The sequence below is a fragment of the Rhineura floridana genome, chromosome 9 (assembly GCF_030035675.1).
Source record: "Rhineura floridana isolate rRhiFlo1 chromosome 9, rRhiFlo1.hap2, whole genome shotgun sequence".
In the NCBI taxonomy this organism is placed as follows: Eukaryota; Metazoa; Chordata; class Lepidosauria; order Squamata; family Rhineuridae; genus Rhineura; species Rhineura floridana.
This window is the reverse complement of record NC_084488.1, coordinates 91023913-91045879: the sequence shown is the minus strand read 5'-3', so window position 1 is coordinate 91045879 and position 21967 is coordinate 91023913. Positions and strand designations below refer to the sequence as shown.

General features: G+C 41.2%; 2 protein-coding genes across 7 annotated transcripts in view; one reads left to right on the top strand and one right to left on the bottom strand.

The window, feature by feature from the left end:
• MCUB (mitochondrial calcium uniporter dominant negative subunit beta) overlaps nucleotides 1-2225 on the top strand; it is an 88692-nt gene extending 86467 nt beyond the window's left edge. For all 4 annotated transcript variants that reach the window (XM_061585408.1, XM_061585411.1, XM_061585409.1 and 1 more), the window contains exon 8: nucleotides 2005-2225. In XM_061585408.1, the coding sequence (XP_061441392.1) occupies nucleotides 2005-2082 (78 nt within the window). In that variant the 3' untranslated portion in view covers nucleotides 2083-2225. The remainder of the gene's footprint in view (nucleotides 1-2004) is intronic.
• A 718-nt stretch (nucleotides 2226-2943) lies between these two features.
• CASP6 (caspase 6) lies at nucleotides 2944-20368 on the bottom strand. Of its 3 annotated transcripts, none has more exons than XM_061585412.1 (8): nucleotides 19935-20368; nucleotides 17760-17801; nucleotides 16574-16616; nucleotides 14191-14343; nucleotides 12236-12312; nucleotides 10369-10544; nucleotides 9311-9461; nucleotides 2944-3730 (listed from the first exon to the last, which is right to left on the bottom strand). In XM_061585412.1, the coding sequence occupies exons 1-8, from the start codon at nucleotides 19975-19977 to the stop codon at nucleotides 3492-3494; spliced, it is 924 nt and encodes a 307-aa protein (XP_061441396.1). In that variant the 5' UTR covers nucleotides 19978-20368; the 3' UTR covers nucleotides 2944-3491. The 3 variants fall into 3 exon arrangements, with proteins under 3 accessions (XP_061441396.1, XP_061441397.1, XP_061441398.1); XM_061585413.1 differs by having other exon boundaries at nucleotides 16513-16616; nucleotides 19935-19990; XM_061585414.1 differs by lacking the exon at nucleotides 19935-20368 and adding an exon at nucleotides 19722-19753 and having other exon boundaries at nucleotides 16513-16616.
• Between the last annotated feature and the right edge of the window lie 1599 nt (nucleotides 20369-21967).

Below are 21967 nucleotides of genomic sequence, written 5' to 3'. Positions count from 1 at the left end.
AGGGAAGTGATAAAACTATTGACACTCACTGTTACCATTATGCAAGACATTTTTGCAGATAAAATCTCCTTGCATCATTTCTGAGTTGGGATTCCACTTTTTGAAATGAGATCAAAGATATAGACAAACTCCTTAAAGAAGTGGGTCCAACCACTTGCATGCTAGATCCCTGCCCATCTTGCCCCCTTAAAGTGGCAATATTAGGCACATTTAATTTGGTCTCAGAGCTAGTCAGTGCCTACCTTTTAAAGAGGGAATCTGTCCCACAGTGCTGAAGAAGGCTCTGGCTGATATGATGATTTATTAAATTTATATCCCATTCTTCCTTCCAGAAGGTATTACCATCATCTACCCTTGTGCCCTGATGATTCTATCACCATACATCAGTGTCATATTCATGGTTGTTTCTTAGCACCAGGATTTTCTAAATGTCAGCTTTGATCCATTCTCATCTGGATTTAGAACAGAAACTTCTGTAGTCACCCTGGGGAGTGATCAATGCAGTAGCTGTGGGGCAGTGCTCTGATGCTAAAGGATTAAGCTGTTTTCTCCTCCACTATCCTTGAAGAAGAACCCCCCATTTTTTAAAGGTTGCTTTGGAGATTGCCTTGAAGCTGCTCTCCTGGTCATCCTTAAAAGCAGGAGCAGGAGATTCTTTTTCAGCCCAGGGACCACGTTCTCTCCTGGGCAACTTTCCAGGGACCACATGCCAGAGGCAAAAGTGGGCATAACTTTTACCTTTGTACTGCAGGCTAGTTTCTACACACACTCCTCTCCTCCATCCAGGTAAGTAAGAGGTATTATCAGAGTTCAAGGACACATTCTAGCCAAGCAAAAACATTTGAGGAGGGTGCAAAGCAGGGCTGGTGAGGTGTGTGGCCTGGGAGAGTCCTGACAGCCAGATGAGAGAGACCTGGAGGGCAACATTTGGCCTCTGGGCTTAAGGTTCCCCACCCCTGCTTAAGAGACCAATCCTCTGCTTGTACACCAAGGTTCTGCAGCTTAAGTTGCCTGTTGCTCCTTAGTGCCATGAATCTGGATGAAGTGACTACTTCTAACATTCTTCCAGAGATACCTGTGTCTGTCACACACACGATACTCCTTACTTCAAGATGGCTTGTTCCTAGTTGTCAATTGCTTTGAGAAGATGTATACATTATTGAATTCACTGGGATTTTTGTGCAGTTAATTGTGGGAACCTTGTTGATGTGTTTGGATGCTAAAGTTTGCCATATCTTCCTAATGCGTGTACTGTACATGCTGTGAGATTTTTAAAAATTCCAGAAACCCACATGTAAATAACCACAAAGTTTCCTGCAACTACCTGCTGTGATGTATAAAGAGTTCATTAAGAAGCAGACAATGGAGGTAGCTTTTATGCTGGCAGATGGATACAGTAAATTTACTCAACTGCTTAGGCCTGGAGTAGAAAACCTGTGACCCTCCAGATGGACTCCAGCTGACCGCAGTCAGAAATTATAGGAGTTATAGTTCAGCAGTATCTAGAGGGCTACGGGTTCACCCTGCTGTAGGCTTAAGAAGGCTATGTAAATTGATATTACAACCACTAAACTAAGAGCAGAACTGTATGTTACACCAGCAAGGACATTTCCTAACTCAAGTCTGCCAAAGGACCACATGTGGGGAAGAATTGGTAGGACAGGGTTGCTTAGAAGGGCCCTTTTCCTGATTTATTCCCCTTAACCCCAAGGTTGTTTTTTCTTCAGCCATAATTATTTCTAATCTTGAGTTAGAAGAGGTGGAAAACATTCTGGGGACGGCAGCTGCAGAGAAGGTATAAGGCTATTTCTGCTAATTTTCCTTGCAAGTTCATTGCCCTGCATTGGTGTAAATGTAAGGTTGGGTACTCCTTCATTGCCTTGTTAGTTCCAGTCTGACTCCCAACAGAGAACCAGATGGTTTTCAGTTGGCATCAGAAAGGTTTTGAAGGGATGAAAGGAATTTACAACTGCAAGCTCACCAGATTTTATTTTTTCTTCATAGGTGGAAGAATCCTTGAAACGGCTGAGGAACCCCTTACAATTGCGTCTTCCTATCCAAGAAATAAATGGCAAACATTAATTTTTGATAACCTTGTAAATGTATTAGCCTTGTTGATTTGCCTCATAAGATTTGAAAATGATTATTTTGAACCATAGTCTTGTTGTTTTTGAAGCGGTCAGGTGTGGAAATCTGCAATAAATAATTAAAACTGTTTCTGATAACTGGGGGGATGTCTTTCATGTTTTACAAAGAAATTCAGACTCTCCACATGTTTATATTTCATAATACTGTTCAAACAAAAAAGATACACAAAGCAGGTAATAATCCATTCTTAATGAAGAGACAAAATTATTTTAAAAAAATTATTGTAATCTGGAGCCACTCTTTTTGAACGTAACTTTCATAAGGTAAATAAAAAATTTATTGCTGTTTTTAGCTTATTTTCTAATTTAAGGTTTGGTCTGCAAAAAAAGTATCTTCTAAGTTCAATAATCTACACATGCACAAACAATCTCAGAGGCTACAGTAATTTATAAATATGTCATTTATAAATGCAAGTTATGGGGCACAACTCCCTCCCAATCAGGCCAGGAAGCTAAGCCTTGGCATGCAGCCAGCATACTGCATGTCCCAGCACCTATGTAAAAATACATACATAGGTAGGTCAAACCAGCCATATCTACTAGCTACAAAAGGGATGCCTGGAACTGTTGTGCTCACTCCAGCCAGTTACACCAAAGTCAGTGATTGTTGCACACTTGAGTCCATGACAGTATTTTAGGTGGTATTTGCCAAGCTAAAGTGTGGGGAGGAGGAAGAGATCTCCATAAGAGTATTATTGCATAGATTGGGGGGGGGAACTACCCAAAAAGTATGAAATTTCAAGTTATAGAAAAGGCTACAAAATATAACTTAATGCAAATGTGAATACGCTAAAAATTTGGTTAACTGCTTATTTATTGCTCAAATGTAACATAAAATGTGGTTTATTTTCCAAAACTCCCTGAGGCTAGCTAGATGTTGATTTCTAATCCAGTTTTGAATGCAGTGCATCAAAGTCCCGAAATAGGGATTTGAAATAAATTTTAATACAAAACTTTATTTTGATTTTCTATTTGCCATATGTTGACAAGTTAAAACTCTTTCAAATTTTGAAACTTGTCTTTCAATATTTACAATCACTTAGAAAATAATCCCTTCTTGTAATTTGACCACATGGGTCTGACGTCGTTTCTTCTTTGTAATTTTTGTAAAAGTCTTAGCTGTTCAAAGAAAGTGAGTGGTGGTGTGACTTTTTAGGCAAACTTAAATAGTGCATACTAACTGAACACTTTATAATCCCCATATACCAGCTACTCAGAAGTAAACCCCATAGAGTTCAATGAGGATTACTTCCAGGTAAGTGGGTACAAGATTGCAACCTACATCTATTATCTGTATGCCAAGATTGTGTGTGGTTTGAGAATTCCTCTTACTACACCATAATGCTACTGAGATTTTGGGTGGAAATGCAACTTCTTAGTCAACATTGATGCAAAGCAAGGAATCTGCTTTTTTCCTAAAGCATTAATATCTCTGCACACATCCACTTTGCGGTGAGACACCTTCCTGTTAACCAGCGTCAGTAGCTCTGTGAACTCCAGGGAAGAACCATGCTTCCTTATCATCTCACACAGATCTTGAATGTACCAAGAACCATTCACAGTCTCGCGATGAGAATAGAACCCTATTGGGGAAGGAGGGGGAAAACATGTTTGTCTTTATCGTGTCTGCACATAAGCCTTGGATTTGAACTTGCATTCAGTATTTTTTTAACTAGTCAAAAATAATCTAGGAGATTCCTAAATCTAATTCCATGCTTTGGGAAAGCTGAAAATAATCACACTCACTTCCTGATCTAAAAGCACTCTTTTTTTTGGTCATCAACTGAACTTTTCAAATACTTATTCCTAGGATTGAAGCCTTACTTTGGTCTTGAGATAGATTCATTCCTGGAACATGAATGGTTAAGAGCTGTTTTTATATTTTGCACTATAAATGAGTGCGCCTTGCAGCAATGTTCCTTACGTCCAACCTCAAAGAACAGCAAAAGGCAACAGAACTTCTTGGGAAGAATAAAAACACAAAACAGCTGCACCTAATCTCATGTACCCAGCTTTTTTTGGATCTGAACAGGCAGGTCAGTCAATGGCCACACCAAGAGTGTTCCTGGCATTTTTCTGTAGCTTCAGTCTAAGTAGAACTTGAGAAAGGCAAGGGAAACCCACACATGTAAGTACATAAAGTATGTCTAATCATACAACGTAGGACTTCAGGTCCACATTGTACTACTGGACGATGTTTAGGGAGCAATCCAAACTCAAGATCTGCTGGAATGAGTGGAGTTTGGAACAAGCAGATGTCCTGGCTCAGCTGGAGATACACCAGCATAAATCCTCCATGCCGGCTCTGCCAAGGCCAAGGTAAGTCCCAGAAAAGGGGCATTCCATGGTGGGGGAGACTTACCCCTATTCCAAGCTCTATTTAGTTCAGTAATATGACCTAGCGACCCAGCAGAAATTACACCGGCTAAAAGGGTGGTGTAAGTCAAAACTCCTTTATTCAAGCTTTTTTCCCCTCTGCCAGGCTCAGGCCACAGCTTAGTTGGAGCTTGAAATAGGGGTAGGTTATACCAGCACAATTTAGTCCTGAGTGAATTATGCTGGCTTCCCTATAATTTGGATTGCTCTGCCAGTCATGTAACCTGTGAAGCAGCCACGAATCTGCTTAACAATACTGTGGTCCTATGCAAATTGGCCACTTTTTATTCTTTCTGTATGCTTTTGATACTAGTTGGTTCATGTTGGCAAGTAAAGGGTTCCTGAGAGTATTTTTTCCATGGCAGAGTTACAAGGCCAAGACGCTCAGAGTCCATGCAGATCTCAAGGACAAGTATCCAAGGCAACCAGCTGGCCTTATCTATAAGACTTGGCAGATCTGGCCAGTTGGTGTGGGGGCAAGAGAAAGGAGAAAAGCGCTTGTATAGAGAGAGAGCTTGTACTGTATTGTAAAAACCTCTAATGTCAGTAAAAGTGACTCTTAAAACCTATGTCTTGTCTGGCTGAGTGATTCAACTGGGATCTAGCCTGTCACTATTCTGTTCTGCATCCTGGGCATCTGCTTGTGCCCGATCCAACATCCAACAAGTGGTAGCAGAGGATGGTTACCTGGTGCTGATGATTACCTGGTGCTGAGGATTGCAGAAAAGCGGCAGAGAAAAGCCAGAACTGCAGACCAGCGAGTAAAACAGCAGAGAAACGGAGAAACCGAAAGCTGAGCTGAAAGCTGTGAGAGAGCCGTGGGAAAAACTGACTGAAGGACAGAGGTGAGAAGCTCTAATTACAAAGGCAGTGAACTGTGAAAAGTAAAAGTATGTCTGTTACGTTATCGGCCGGGATTCCCTTGGAAAGGCTGACAGGGAAAAATTATGGCACTTGGAAACAGAGAATGCAGGCTTTTCTAGTGAAAGAAGACCTGTGGAAAGCTATCGCAGAAGACCCACCCGCCGGGGTGCCTATTCCAGCAGATTGGAGAAGGCTGGATGAGAGGGCAAAGGCGTTAATTGTTCTTGCTATTGATGATTCTCAATTACTGCACGTGCGTGATGCAACAACAGCTAAGGAAACCTGGGAAACTTTGAAAAATATTCATGTGAAAAAGACTGCCAGTTCTAAAATATATCTTGCCAGAAGATTGTATCAGATGCGCTTATCTGGAGATACAACCATGTCAGAGCATTTGTTGGAAATAAACAGACTGTTTACTGAGTTGTCAGAACGTGAAATTGAACATTCTCAAACGCAAAAAGTGTATATCACATTAGCTTCACTAGATTCAAGTTATGATAGTCTGGTGAGCTCTTTGGAAGCAATGGACGATGCAAATCTCAATATGGATTATATAGAAGGCAAACTTTTACAAGAATTCCAAAGGAGGCAGGAAATGGCAAAGCAGGAAAAGACTGAGTCTAAACACAACGTGGAAAAACAGAACAACAAAGCTGCACAAGAGAGACTGTATGGACAAAAGGCGTGTTATTTTTGTGGTTCCAGGCAACATCTTCAAAGGAATTGTGAACCAAGAAGAAGAGAAAGAGGAAGAAAACCATGTGTACAGGTGATCTATGCTAGTAAGAATAAGCAATGTATTAACAATGAGCAGGGAAATAACTGTAAAGATTTATGGGCAATTGACAGTGGGGCAACAAATAGTATAATCAAAGATAAATCTATGTTTCATACATTTTGTGACGTAGAGGATAATGTAATAATGGCTGATGGATCTAAGAAACAGATCAAAAGTAGGGGTACAGTGAAATTAGCAGGTTTCAATACCATTATGACAGATGTGCTGTTTGTTCCTGATATCGAATGTAACATTATGGCTGTGTCGAAACTCAATGAAATGGGGTTCACAGTAATGTTCAAAAGGGGTTCAGTGCATGTAATGAGAGGAGAAAAAATATTCATGAAAGGAATAGTGAGGAACTCATTGTTCTTACACGTGAAACAAACAAATCATGTACCCATGTGTGCTAATAAGAAACCCCATAATAATTGTGTTCATTTATGGCACAGAAAACTAGGCCATATAGGATATGAAAATGTGGTGAAAACAACAGAGAACAGTAATGATGTGACATTGAGAAACTGTGAAAAATATGTAGACTGCCACGTGTGTAAACAAACTAGGGCAGTTGTGGCTGCAAAGAACAAAGAAGCCATGCCCAGCACAAATGCACCTTATCAATTAATACACGTGGACTTAGTGGGGCCATTTCAACCTACTCAGGGGGGTGCAAGATATTTCCTGACAATAGTTGATGATTTTTCAAAATTCTGCACTGTTTATTTACTAAAAGCTAAAAGTGAAGCTGCAGAGAAACTGAAAAGATTTATTACAAAAATTGAAGTGCAGTTTGGTGTCAAAATACAGAGAATAAGATCAGATCAAGGAGGAGAGTTCTTAGGACACTCTTTTACTGAATACTTGGATAAAAGAGGAATAAAACAGGAGTTAACAGCCCCTTATAGTCCTCATCAGAACGGGTTAGCTGAACGCTGGAACAGGTTGCTTCAGGACTCAATAAGATCAATGCTGTGTGACTCCTCTTTAACACAAGGTTTCTGGGGAGAGTGTGTTCTGTATTCAGCTTACATTCAAAACAGAATATTCCATAAGGCCACTGGAATGTCTCCTTATCAGAAATTGTATGACAGAAAACCCAGATTAAAACATTTGATTAGGTTTGGAGCAGAATGCTGGGTACATGTTCCCAAAAATAAAAGGACAGGGAAGCTGCAAAGGAGAGCAGACAAAGGGTACATGCTGGGATTTGAAAACACGTATTACAGAATTTGGATGCCAAAACAAAGGTCTGTGGTGTTAAGCAGAAGCGTGCAAGCAATAGAGCAGGATTGGGAAGAGAAAACATATGTGGAGTTGGGAAACACTGAAGTTAGTAATGAACAAGAACAGGCAGATACAGTACCAATAAAACAAGAAGAAACAGGCAGCAGTAGTGAATCAAGTTCTAGCTCTGAGAGAGAAACAGAGGAATCGTCTGACACAGACACTAAGGCAGAAATACAACCACGCAGATCAGAGAGAACAACCAAAGGTATTCCACCTGTTAGATTTAAAATAAATTCCATTAAACATATAGACTTCAGTGACTGGAAAAAGTGGGATGATGGAAATCATGAAGAGTAATGAAATATAATGACAATAATGCTGAGATAGCAATGGAGTAACTGTCTTACAAATGAAAGTGATGTAAACTGAAATAAAAGGAAATGTATCAGAAGTATAAAACCAAGAAATGTAAATGTAAATGACATGAAAAGAAGTGAAAATGTGAATCTGTAACATAATCTGAAATGTATTGTTGAAATGTGATATAATGTGTGAAATGCTAAGCAAGAAGGCTATGGAAAAAAATAGGTGGGGGAATGTTGGCAAGTGAAGGGTTCCTGAGAGTATTTTTTCCATGGCAGAGTTACAAGGCCAAGGCACTCAGAGTCCGTGCAGATCTCAAGGACAAGTATCCAAGGCAACCAGCTGGCCTTATCTATAAGACTTGGCAGATCTGGCCAGTTGGTGTGGGGGCAAGAGAAAGGAGAAAAGCGCTTGTATAGAGAGAGAGCTTGTACTGTATTCTAAAAACCTCTAATGTCAGTAAAAGTGACTCTTAAAACCTATGTCTTGTCTGGCTGAGTGATTCAACTGGGATCTAGCCTGTCGCTATTCTGTTCTGCATCCTGGGCATCTGCTTGTGCCTGATCCAACATCCAACAGTTCAATAGTTCACTTCTCTGATAAATGAATTGTGAAGGTAAAACACTAGACAACAATTATCTTTTACCCAGAAATCTGATACTAGAACGATGGCTAAGAATATAAGAGCCCTGCTGGATCAGAATGTAGTCTAGCATTCTTTACCCACAGAGCCCAAACAAATGCTTATGGGAAACCCAGAAGAGGACATAAGTACAATAGTTCTCCCACTCATAATCCCCAGCAGCTGATACTCAGGTATGTACTGCCATTGATACACAGTAAACTCATTTTAAGTAGCCACTGATTCGTGAAGAATAAGACTAACCCCCTTTTAAAGCCAACCCATAACTACATCTTCCAGCAAGTTCCATAAATACGTGCTATGGATGTAACTATGGCCCAGTTTGCACATAACGCTAAGCCAAAACATAGGTTAAGTGTGAATGAGCAAATCACAGCTGCTCTGCTCCTCCCCAAGTCCTGCTGCTGTGCACTAAGCCATGCTTTGGCTTAGTGTTAAGTCCAAACATGGGCTCATAGTTTAAGTCACTCCAAACAACCACAAGATGTAGCAAAGGTTCTGTGATTTGCCTGGGGAGATAAACCATGAGTTCAGGTTTGGATGCAACGTTAAGCCAAACCATGGCTTAGCGCACAGCAAAGTGATCATAATCTCAGCAGGAGCCTGCAAGTTTGTTTGTGTTAATCCTTGGCTTGGCTTAGTGTGATGAGCAACAGGCCCATTAACTACTGCACCTACTTTAAGGTCAATATGGCAAAAAGTTTTATAAATATTTCTCATAATTGCAGTAAGCTACACAGTTCCACAAGCTCTTCATACGATAGGGGTGTTTTTCACATACATTTCCTTTATGTTAAATACAGCATGCACTTTAAGAAAATTGTCTCCTTGTTTTGTAGGTAAGATAGTGCTTATATTTGAAGGAACCCATTTAGGAGCAGCATAAGTTGTAAAACTGCATTTTACCTTCTGCGACTGAGTAACACATGAGGAAGTCTGCACCAGCAGGCAGTGTATATACTGCAGCGGCATCCACTTGAGTTTCATTGATTTCTGTTTTGCTATCCACTGTGTCACGAGTGAGGACTGGGTCATCATGTTTATTGCCTCTGCATGCCTAGGGAGAAAAAAGCAGAACACTTCCTAGTAGACGGAAAAGCTCTCTTCATTGACATACACTGAATATATGGTTAATTACTTCATTCGTTTATGCCTTGCCGAGTCTTTTGATTGAATGACTTCGCTTAGAACAGTAGGTCTTGTTTTCCCATGGACCACTTGAAAATTGCTAACGGTCTTGGTGGATGACTTAATGATTTTTTTCCTGACCTGTTGCGGCAATTGTAATGTGCTGTGCTAGTTGCTATATGAAATTAAATTGTAATTTACTGCTTGCTGTATTGTATTATAATTTGCATTCCATAGAAATTGAAAGGCTTATACAATAAAATACAATTTACGAAATAAAAGAAGCAATAAAAATACAATTAAAATCAGTATTATTATTTAATGTGGGCATGCCATGGACCACCTGAATGAAGCTTGCAAACCACCGGTGCTCCATGGACCATAGTTTGGGGTTAGAAAGAGCAGCAAACACTGGAAATTTGTTGATGTCTAATTTGAAATAACATTTAGAATTTTTTTTTACTTCATGTCATGCATGCATTGATGCGTAAGACAATGTTTAGAAAAGCAGGAAAATAAAGGGTGGCTCTGTGAGCTTTCCATAACTTAACACATGCTCTGCCTACCCCTGGCTGAGAGCAGGAACTGCAAAAAGCAGGATTAATAACTTGGTCATTCCAATTTGTATTCTGGCTGGGGTTCAATGTTTTTATATTTCTGTACCCAAAAGGATTCCTCCCAATTGTCTGCTTCAGCCTTCCTCAACCTGGTGGCCTAGTTGTGCTTGTGGGAGTTCTAGTCCAAAGCACCTGGAGGGTATTAGGTTGGGGAAGGTGAATCTACTTCCTGATATTAACTTTATATTATGGTATAATTCAGGAGCTCCACTATCTCACCTGAATTATAAATATTTTTGGCTTTCCTACAAGGCTTGGGCATTTGTCTCCTCTGAACATGTTGGTCAATGTTTGTATCTTTATTTTAGCATCATAGGCATAGACATGATCATCTTCTCCATGACTCAAGAAAATGCACATAAAGCAGTCTGCATCGTCATGTTGGTCTGTGGACACTGCAAGATAACAAAGTTGCAAATTTAACTCCATAAAGTATGTTACTTTAAATCAATGGTTTTAAAGCAATAACAAATGAGCTCTCTCCTTGGATCATTTTGAAATTTGGTTCAACGAACCCAAGCTATTTCCCTCCAAAAGGAAAATAGCTCCTACTGAACAAGTCAGATTCAAAAATGTGAATCCTATTTTGCTCTCAATTATATCACTGGATCTCACTGCCAAGTTCCCTCTCATGAAGCCCTAAATCCTGTCCAGCTTTCCCTTCTCATTCCAACTTAACCTGGCCTGTTGATGGAAACAAGGATATTTCACTGAAGGGAGACCTGTCTCCCTTACACTGTGAACGCTGCTTCCAGGGACCTTTAGTTTTCATGTTAGCTGGCATTCATACTCAGGGCCGAAGGGGGGGGGGGGAGCCATACAAATTACTGGGGCCCGGAAGTCGACTATGTTGCATATGTTTTTGTCTTTCTCGGTAGTATCATTATTTGTTTATTGTTTTTGACATCCATTGTGAAATCAGTGAATTTCAAAGAAAATAATGATATAAAAGATTAAAGTGTAAAGATTTTTAGCCGTTCCGCCCTTGCTGGGGGACCCGAAAGAATATTTTGACCGGGGCGCAAACCCACTCTTGGTGGCCCTGTTCATACTAGGGACTCAGGTGCCTCAAGAAAACAGTGCCTGGGCTGCAGCTGTACCTGGATTCAAGGTAAGAGAAGAAGGCACCTTACAAGCTGAGACAGTTAAATGCTTGGGGGGGGGGGAGAGACCGCGCTTGGTTCATAATGCAGGTGAGCACTATGAATGGAATAAGTTCCTATTTAGAGTCAGGTGCCTCTAAATAGGAAACGATTTTAAACTGCTTCTATATGAGCTGCTAATTCAATTATGCAGTCGCATTCAAATTCTAGTACCTTATGCTCTGATCCTAACCACACTTTCCTGGGAGTAAGCCCCATTTAATTCAATAGGATTTACTTCTAAGTGGACATAGTTAAGGTTGTACTCATGTCTATCAACAATTTTGCTAAAGCCTACTTGGTAGATTTTGTTTATTTTGGAATTCCAATTCAAAACCAGTTTTGTTTCAGACTTGGGATCTCTGCTGGAGCTATCCAGATTATATCAACCAAAGTAGCAGAAGAGTTCATTTATTAAATATAAAAAATGTTCATTCATGTTGGAAGTATCCTCAAAGGCCATCTAGTCCAACCCCCTGCTGATGCTACTAGAGCATCCTTGATATGTCCATTCAGCCTCTGCATAGATATATCTAATGGAAAGTCCACCACCTTGTGATAAGTCTGTTTTGCTATCAAAAGGTTTGTACTGCCAAGAAGTTCTTCCAAACACTTACGGTCCTACCTTCCATAACAACAGAAAACAGTGTTTTTTCCCCTTCTATGTGATTTTTGAAGATGGCTATCATATCCCCTCTTAATCCTTTCTATTGTTGTAGTTCATCAGTCAACTTGTCAGTCTGGATTCCTTGCAGTTCAACTCTCAAAAGGAAACTAAGCAAACCTGACTAACAAAAAATTATTCTCTTTCCTATTAATATGTTTACTGTAAGAATTTTTACCAAGTTAGGGTTCAGGAAAAGATTTCAAGATGAAATTATTCACTATTAAAGTGCAGTAAAACTTTCTAAATTTACAAAAGTAAATACTGTAAAGTCACCCACCATTGTAAATGTTTTGCAAGACTTCTTCTGCTTTAAGGTCATCAAAGCACTTCACTTCGAATCCAAGCTCCATCAAGCTATTATAAACAGGAACAGTATTTCACTCTAGTGTCCTGTTCAGGTCATCCTACAAGTCTTAACTACTTTTATTAATTATTATTATTATTTATTTATTAATCTTTAATTTTTATTTTTTAGTGAGAATGCAAGCCCATCTAAACATTCAGCTTTAGAAATACACTGGACACTAATAACGAACCAATTTCTTATAACATGCTTTCTCCCGAACAGCAATAAAAGAACAGGCAAAGAAATCAGTTTTTGGGAGAAACTATCTAGAAATTACTGTTTTATCTTGAGTAGTCTGCTTGGAAGCTGTTTAATACCAGCGGGTTTGATCCAGAGGTTTCCTCTGGTGAATGGAACAACCTCTTCTACTCATGGAAAACTTCTTCTGTCGAAAGAAGCTCTTTTGGATCCAACTAGTGTCTTTTGCAAGCCTGATCCTAATTGAATAGATTATTTTATAGGAACCAGAGTTCTTTTGGAAGCTTTCTAGGGATTGCTGCCCTGGTCTCCTGCGAGGAAGGGTGGGATATAAATTTAACAAATAATTAAATTTTCGCAAAGCAAATATTGGGACAAAACGCATCCCTTCCCTCCACACCCCCATTACTGATTTCACCATGCAACGTGCAACCACAGAAGGCAGCTACGTGTCTTCAAAGGTATACTTTCAGTTCACATGGTATCACAGTGAAGGTCCATGGTCCTGGCCAGCATCCCATGTGAACTGCGGGCATACCTTGGAACACTTATCTGTACAGGTGGCTTGTGACAGACAAGACAATGTGGGAAGGGCTGTTTGAAGGCGGAAAGCTTGAAATCCATATTCAAAGTGCTTTACATACAGTGATTCATAGAATCATAGAATAGAATCATAGAATCATAGAGTTGGAAGGGGCCTTGTAGGCCATCGAGTCCAACCCCCTGCTCACAGCAGGAAATCCACAGCTAGAGCATCTCCCGCAGATAGCTGTCCAGCCTCTGCTTGAAGACATCCAGCGAAGGGGATCCCACCACCTCCCTAAGCAGTCGGTTCCATTGCCCAACTGCCCTTACTGTCAAGAAGTTCCTTCTAATGTCCAATCTGAATCTACGCTCCTGCAACTTAAAACCATTAGACCTAGTCCTACCCTCTGGGGCAGCAGTGAACAGTCAACAGCACCTTAATGTAGGTCAGTTTCATTGTCTGTATATTTGCACAAACAAGGGAAACAGACATAATTATGAACAAGCAGGGTCATAACTGAGGCAACATCTGACCTGGAGGCTCCACAGCTCATGCTTGTTTAGTCCTTACATGACACTAGTTCTCACGACAAGTCCAACTATGTGTCATTTTTATAAAGCAGCAGCTTCATATTTATGAAACTTACTTGGGATTTGTTTACTTGTGGGATCACCTTACCCCATGCCCACTTGACTGCTTTAATCTGTGAAATCAGCACTGTTGCAGGTGCTGCATAATACTGCAGTTATAAGAAATCAATCTTGTTTGGCAGCACCTACACTTTGGAACTCCCTACTTATTGATATCAGGAAGATGTCTTCACTTTACTCTTTCTACCACCTGCTTAAAACATTTTTGTTTAGGCAAGCCTATCCAGACATATAGAAGTTACATGTGTTTTAGCTTATTATTGGTTTTATTTAGCTTTGATTCCTGTTTTTAACCGTCTTTTCACAATAATTGTAATGTTTCATTTTATTTATTTTGTAAACCAATTTGAGGTTCTTTTACAATCAAGCAGTACATAAATGTTGTTAAATAATTTAATCCTTTCTTGTTTTAATAAATGACATGAGGTTGAACCAGATTCATCCTCCCCTCCCCGCTCCTGCACACACATGGCTAAAAGTAATTATAGAGAATGAAGCTCTCATTTCCCCACCTGTGTTTCAGGTTATCCCTGTCAGCAAGGGTGCCACGTCTCTCTGGTAACGTTAAGTGCCAGAAAAAATGTTCATGATTGAAGATTAAAGCAAGTCCTCTCCTCTTGTGGTTCATTTTATACTCCACTGCTGGATCAAAAAGCTGGATGCTTCTACAAAAATGATGTGTTTTCAGTTAATAAACTCTCTCATATATATGCACACAACTCTGCTGAATCCATTTCAGCAAGTCAAAAGCCAGGACCCAAACAACTGTAGTTCTGCATTGCCAGGGGGACTTTGGATTTTTGTGCTCCTAAAACAGCATGTCCTAATGCCAAAGTGCTTCTGAAATGCAATTTCAACAACAGAATGTAATGCAACTGGTTCACTTGCTGGTCAAAGAAAAAGAAGGCACATGAAATAGTACTTTGGGTCATGGCCTATGATTCTAAAGTTTATTACTGATGAAAAGGATAAGATATAGGAGCTGACCTGAAGTGCTTTGACTTTTTCCTCGGATCTCTTTGACAGTTGTCCTCTTTTATGATGGCTCAAGTTGCCACTTAATGGTGCCAGTGTGAAGATCTACGACTGGCAAAACTTATATTCGCTATCTGAGAGCTAGCTATCTCAGTCAGTAACACTGTAACAATCAATAGTCTTTGTTACTACAGTACTTGGGCACTTTCTCTTAATGTGAAATGAGACATGTAAGATAGGGGAAAGTGAAAGCAGCATGTATTACACAACCACAAGAGTGGCTGTATACTATAGTCAACATGGATTTTTTGCATTCCATAATATTAAATTGAAAATACCCCTCATGCCATTCTGTTGCTTCCCATAAGCTCATTTCAAAACAAAACCTTACAAAACTTGGTCCTGAATTCTATTCAATATTGCAGCTGTATAACTGAAATCTCAATGAGCATTTAGTGCAGAAAATCATTGCAACAAAAGCTTTATTCAGGTGCTAGGCTATGCCTGAACAAAGGAATCACAACAGGAGTAGGAGGGGGGATGGTAATGCATTGGCCATACCCCCAATGTTCCTGTCCCTTCCACCCTGACCTTAGAACCTCCCCTGTGATCAGGAACCCTGCATTGTAGGGGTTACTGATAAGAAGACAGCTCCTAAACACATTCAAAAAATGTGCTTAAAGCCCGGCCCCCTTCAGACCTTCCACATAGCAGACAGGGCGGCACGTGCAAGGATGTTGGGGGTGAGCCAGGCACACACATAGCAATATGCCCCTACTTGTGTTGCCTGAATTGGGCTAAAACATATACCTCATGTAAAAAAAACAAAACAGTAAGGTATCACTGTCTTTTGAGGTGGCAAGCTTAAATGCATTCCATATACTCAAAAGATGTTCCTATAAAAGAAGTAGTGCTATCACTACTGATTCACAGAATGGAATCAGCAGCAAAATACCATGCTTCTGTGTCAGTTTCATACATATATGACAATGTCATACACATATTTATTAATGGCCCAATTTCAGATGTACTGTTTTGGTTTGATAAACCATGGTTTATTGGATGGAGAATGAACATGTATCTGCATGCTCCCTCCACTTGCTTGTCTTAACCCAATACTTCCAAGGTATGTTAAACCACAATTTCCTGTTATGTCTTGATAACAGGTTTAAGCTTGAAGCTGGTTTAAGCTATAGTCCTGATTGCTAACCAGGAATGTCAAACCACCGTTTGATCCTGGTCTGCAAGCTAGGATTGTAGCTTAAATTGATTTCTTGGTTGAGATATAACAAGAAATTGTAATTTGTACAATAAAAGGGAGAAAGGGAAATATGCGGACAAAACACAAGTTCTTAGTTGGATAAACTATAGGAATGTAGGAAGCTGCCTTATACCAAGTCAGACTATTAGTCCATCAACAGTGACTAACTGTAGTTCTCCAGAGTTCCAGACACAAGTCTTTCTGGGCCCAACCTGGAAATGCTAGGCATTGAACCTGGGACCTTTTCTGCCCAAAGCATGTGGTCTGCCACTGAGCATAAATAGTTATGTTTGAACCGGCCCTAGGTGCGGCTTAACAATCCTGTGAGATCTTTGGATCTGGGGATGCATTTGTAGTTTTGCAAATCAAACAGGAGTGTTCTGTTTTTCAAAAAATATATACAGCTTCAGATTAGAAAATACATGCAGCCCTAAGTGCCATCAGTAATTCTGCAGTAAACCCAGTTACTAGGCTTGACTGCTCCTAAAATATTTATCTTTGTATTGTGAGTACCTTGGAGCAGAGTCATACTTTTAATGACCCAATAAATCATTGGGGTGTGGTTGTTAGAGCAACAAGCATAAACTGTGACACATACATTTGTCTCTCTTCTTTCTTTTCAGCTACAAACAGCCATTCTGGACAAAAAAGATCTTTACCTTCCATCAATGGCATCTGTTTCTGTGAGGTGTTGCTGTCCATCTACAATTTGAAAATAATTCAAAACATGTTTGGCCTGGTATAATTAAAGGTACATTCAACTATAGATACAAACAGCCTGTTTTTCAAATAAGCTTTTAAAGAATGTGCTTTCAACATTTTCACAAGATGTTTTCATTTAATGTAAGTGGATATATGGATTTGTATTACGATTTTGTTGTAGTAAATCAGGGGTTGGGAGTTGCTTCTGCAATTCTTGCTTCAAAATCTATAATTAGCAATAAAAAACCCACTCCTATTTTGAATTTTGTTATTGTTATTTATTAAATATTGCAGACATCTTTCTCAAAGAGACCCAAGACAACTTTAAACAATATAAAAATCTACAAGATATAAAAACGAAGTGAAAAGCAGTCACTTATCCATACTGCATACAAAATTCAAAACAAAACACCACTTTATTTAGATCACACTAATACCATATGACCCTATAAAAATTAACAGGATCAGCACTAAGACAATAATTGATTATCCCAGAAATTAATCACCTGCTATTCAGTATCATCAAATGCCTGGGAGCAGAGGAAAAATTTTATATGCCATCAATGGTACATATGCATGAATGCAGCCCTGATTTCCACCCCTGCTGTTTCTAGTTAACAATAGAAATCAGTATTTCAGCTTTTAAAAATGTATCTTACTAGTCTTGCTCTAGTCAAAAAGTGTGCCTAGATCCACTTTTTTTTTGAAACTCTACACTTGCATCTCCTGCTTCTGCTTTCACATATAATCAAATATCCATTGCATAGGTGGACACGCACAGATCCTTAGATGCAGTCACATGTATGTATGTATGCTGCACATACTGGTGGATTGGGGTACTGATCACAACACATGCACTGAAAAAGGGAAAGAACAGGATGACTAAATCCCTTCTAAAGGCATGCACAGGAAAACTTCATTAGAACAATCAGTTACTCCTACAGATTTAATGTGGATTAGTTTGTTCCCTGGGCATATGGCAAGAATGTTTCCACCTGCCTAAAAGTCGGATCCATCTCTGAATCTTCACTCCTCCATAAGAATCAGAATAAGGGTTTGCTTCTCCTGCTTGCTCCCCTGTTTGTTTCTCACACAGAAAATTTAACCTTCAATTATATTTTGGACAAAAGCCAGATACCTTACCTTTGACATTCAACACGTTCTTGCTGTCCACATGGATTTCTCCTATGGTAGAAAACTAATATATTTAGTGTTGCTCTAAAAACACACATTCTAGTTCAGTTATAAAAAAAAGTGTAGTTTGTTTACAATAAACAATTCACCTTTCCTGAATGTCTGTATATAATTGCATTTGTTTTGAGTCTTGTAGGTTCTGTTTGATCATTGCTTATTAAAATGAATTAGACTTTCTTTAATCCATCCTTCACCATCCTGGTGCCCTCAAGTTGTTTTGAACTCCCATCAGCCCCAGTCAGCTCATGGAGAAAGTTGGCAAAAGCTGCTTCAATCTAATTCTTCCTCCAAGTGTTTTGTTATGCGTGAATAGTGGTACAGGTGTGCATGATGCTGTGTGCAGCTGCTCCCTATCTGTATGCCTGTAGAATAGGATGTGGAATCTGTATCCCTGCAGATATTGTTGGACTACAACTTCCATCATCCTTGATGCTGGCCATGCCAGCTGGGACTGATGGAAGTTAGTGGGCTGCTTCATGTAATGCTAAGCCAAACCATGGCTTACAGCATACACAAGGGTTCCCAGGAGGATATTATAGACACTGCCCTCCTTCCCCAGTCCTCCTGCTCCTGTGCTGCCATCAGCCAAGCCATGACTGGGCTTAGTTTGTTGACAGAACCCCAGGCTTATAGTTTATCTCCTCCAGACAAATCATGAGCTGTAAAACAAAGAACTACTCTTGGTTACAGCTTATGCTTTGGCTTGAGCAAGACAAACCATGAGCCCTGGTTCGGAGGACACTAAACCATGAACTAACTCCTGCACAGCAGCAGCAGGGTGAGGAGCGCAGCAGCAGCAGGGCGAGGAGAGCAGCAGCAGCAATCTCCTACTTCAGTGACATGCAAATCAAACCAATATGCGGAGGGCCAGAGATTCCCCATCCTTCCTGTGGTAGATCCTGCTGTCTATACAGTAAGTTTTGGACTCCAATATATGTACTTCGTTAGGTTTTGTTTCCCGTTCAAAAAACAAGCAGCCTTGTTGGAGAAGTGCTCTTCGGATCTATTCGGTCCAGTTGCCATCAGATCTGTGCGTGGGGCTGCCTGCTTTGCGGCACCAATGAATAACCGGCTCTCCGTCAAGCAAAGCACCCAAAGCCCTGCCCTGCGGGAACGGTAACATACGGGCCCAGCAGCTACAGTACAGGGATAAATCTAGCGACGCGGCCACGTGATGACAGCGAGCAAGTGGGCGGAGCTGGAGGCAGGACGGGAAGGCGAGACAGAACAAAGAGGGACCCCGAGGTGCAGCCTCGGACAGGAGGCGCAGACGCGAAGCGAGGAAAGCAAAGGGCGGCTTGGAAACAAAGAGTTGTCCACACTCGCACCTGCAGGAAAGGGCGGCAGTTTTGCCGCCTTTTTCCTCTCAAGGGTAAAAAGTGTTACCCTTCCTGCCCTTCCGGAAAGGCTTATTTATGTGAATGCATACACACGACTGCAAAAAATGGAAATGGACTGCCTTCAAGTCGATTCCGAGTCATGGCGCCCCTATGGGTTTTCATGGTAAGCGGTATTCAGAGGGGGTTTACCATTGCTTTCCTCTGAGACTGAGAGGCAGTGACTGGCCCAAGGTCGCCCAGTGAGCTTCATGGCTGTGTGGGGATTCGAACCTTGGTCTCACAACTACCCATCAGCATTTCTTACAAAGGAGGCATCCATAATTTTATCTGTAATTTATATTATAGATAGATAAGTACAGAAGCTCACGCCACCCCTTCGTCCTAGAAGGGTGTGGACCGATTCCTCGGGGAGGGGGAAAAAGCGTTCTGCATTTGCTCAGAGGAACTTCTAGGGATGAGCCTGACTCAAACAGCTCCCCACGCCCTGTCTCTTACTGATAGGCAGCCGGCCTCCAAGAACCTACCGCCCGGGCTTCTCGCTTTTTTCATAACCGCTCTTTTCACAGCCTACCTGGTAACGGGGGACCTTGGGAGACCGTCGCTAGCTTTGAACCCTCCGGCCCACCCCAGTGAAAGAATTGCCGGGCTGCGATAATGCAGACGGACAAGTCGAGCAAGGAAAGGACACGCTTCCTGCCTCACACAGCCGCTCGGTTTGTCTCCCAGCTTCATAGTGCTCTCTTATTCGCAAAGAGGCTGCTCGTACTCGCTTTCTGGCGCCTACCTGAGGCGTTCTTGGAGTTTCTCTGCCGCTTGGAGCTCGCCATGGCTGGGCTTTGGACTCCACGACGACCTGAAGGGAGGTACCCCCCTGGGTGCCGTTTCTGCCGGAGTCAGCGTCTCTCCTCCTTCAGACAGCCACCCTCCTCTTCTTTTTCTCCTCCTCTTACACCTCCGCCCAACCCTCGTTATCCTCCACACTAAGATAAAGTCCTCGGCGTCCCTTTCCGTTATCGAGGCAGGGCGTGTGCCAGTCCTTTGCTAGCCTGGACGTTTCTCCATACAGCCAGCCTGAGGGAACTTCCGTGTTTCTCTCAGAGTATAGACTTCGGATGGCAAAAGGACTCTCCAGGGCTTGTCTGTTTTCAGAGTCGGCGCTCATCCCCCTGCCTAAGACAGTTTCCTACCTGAAACAAATGGCACCCTTCCCCTCAAGGTGCACAGTTGGCTAGGCCAGTAATTTTGGCACCTGGCTCAGAAAATCCCACAAGCACCTCTTCCTGGGATTAAAAATAGAGTGATAAAGAAATAACCATTTGCTGCACTTTCATGACACCCAAAATCAGCCCCCTGAGGCAGACCCCTCAGTCTGCCTAATGGTTGGGCTAGCCCTGTCCCTGCAACATAATAACCCAGTCAAAGTGCACCATAGTATTCAAGGACAGGCAAATTTTTTTGGCAGAAAGTAAGACTGAAAATCTGTCCCAAACTTCTTCCTGGGAGAATCATAGAATTATAGAAAAGTAAACTTGGAAGGGGTCTATAAGGCCATCAAGTCCAACCCGCTGAGCAATTTAGGAATCCAGCTTAAAGCACAGGCAACAGGTGGTTGTCCAATGAGCCCACCACCTCCCTAGGTAATTGGTCCCATTGCAGTACTGGAAAACACAACTTTCTGGCAAGCATTTGGAGTGTATCTTGCTGGTGCAGTATCTCCACCCCATAGTCTGGTCAGGAAATGTGGAGGTGTACCCAGAAATGGAGACAGAAGCCAGAAATCATGTCTACCAGTTTTCCACAATCTGTTTTACTCCCAACAGCTCCATGCAGCATGGCCATTGATGGCTGGGGCTGATGGGAGTTGTAGTCCAAAACATCTAGAGGGCACCTGGTTAGAGAAGGCTGATTTAGACATTAAAAACTGCCTCAAATGTTTTTTTGAAGTGATGCCTCAACAAAATACCTGTCCTACCCTTACCCTTACTTTGCCAGTGTCCCCTACTTTTCGTTAAAAGAAAACCCAAATAACCAAACCTGCTATATAACTTCCAAGCTGTCTTCTTACTATGAGTACCTGCTTCTGAATTTGAATTAGCAGCTTTCAGATTTTAATCCAGTTTTTTTGGGAGTTAACTTGCTATCTGTTCTCCAACTGGCATAGTACTCTCATACTTGCTCACTAAAGAGCAATCCTTTCTGTGTGTGTGAGAGAGGGAGCGAGAAAGAACACACAAATACATGCAGCAGCCATTTGTCTAGATTACATTATTATTCCTTGGAGGGTGGTAGCAGGAGAGTTCCAACTTCATACATCAGCATTAAATCTATTTTGATGGTCCTCAACAAGGAACACAATAATTGCTAACCTGAATATACCAAATATCTGCCTAGCTTAGCACTTTGTCTCCAGCTAGATGTTCCAAAAAGGCTCAGAAGTAGGCGAGACATATTGGAGGTGTGTGTCCTCAACACTTGGTAATTGGAGAGGTATATTTTCCAGTTTTGTAAATGAGGAGAGAGGGTGCATTTATCCACACCAGGGGTCGCCAACCTTTTTAGACGGCACATTCTGAATTTTGAGGAAGTGCTGTGGGTGCCAGTCATAAAATGGTTGCCATGGGGCTGTGGCATAAGACAAAATGACTGGCATAGGGAGCATGGCATAACACGACAAGGCTGCTGTGGGGGCATGGCATAATACAAAATTAGAGACAGTGCAGTCATTGCTGACCCCTGCCCCCAGACAATCTCATGCTTACCATGGGAAGTCACTTATGTCCATCTGGTCCTGACTAGAGATTACACATTATTGATTCC

Bases quoted from the DNA above. Each gene is read 5' to 3' on its own strand.
- CASP6 (XM_061585412.1), bottom strand. From the start codon at position 19,977: ATGGCGAGCTCCAAGCGGCAGAGAAACTCCAAGAACGCCTCAG. The intron at 12,313-14,190 runs GTGGGGAAATGA...TGTTTATAATAG, and splicing joins AGGGATAACCTGAAACACAG to CTTGATGGAGCTTGGATTCG. The intron at 3,731-9,310 runs GTAAAATGCAGT...CTTCCCCAATAG, and splicing joins GTGTTACTCAGTCGCAGAAG to GGTTCTATTCTCATCGCGAG.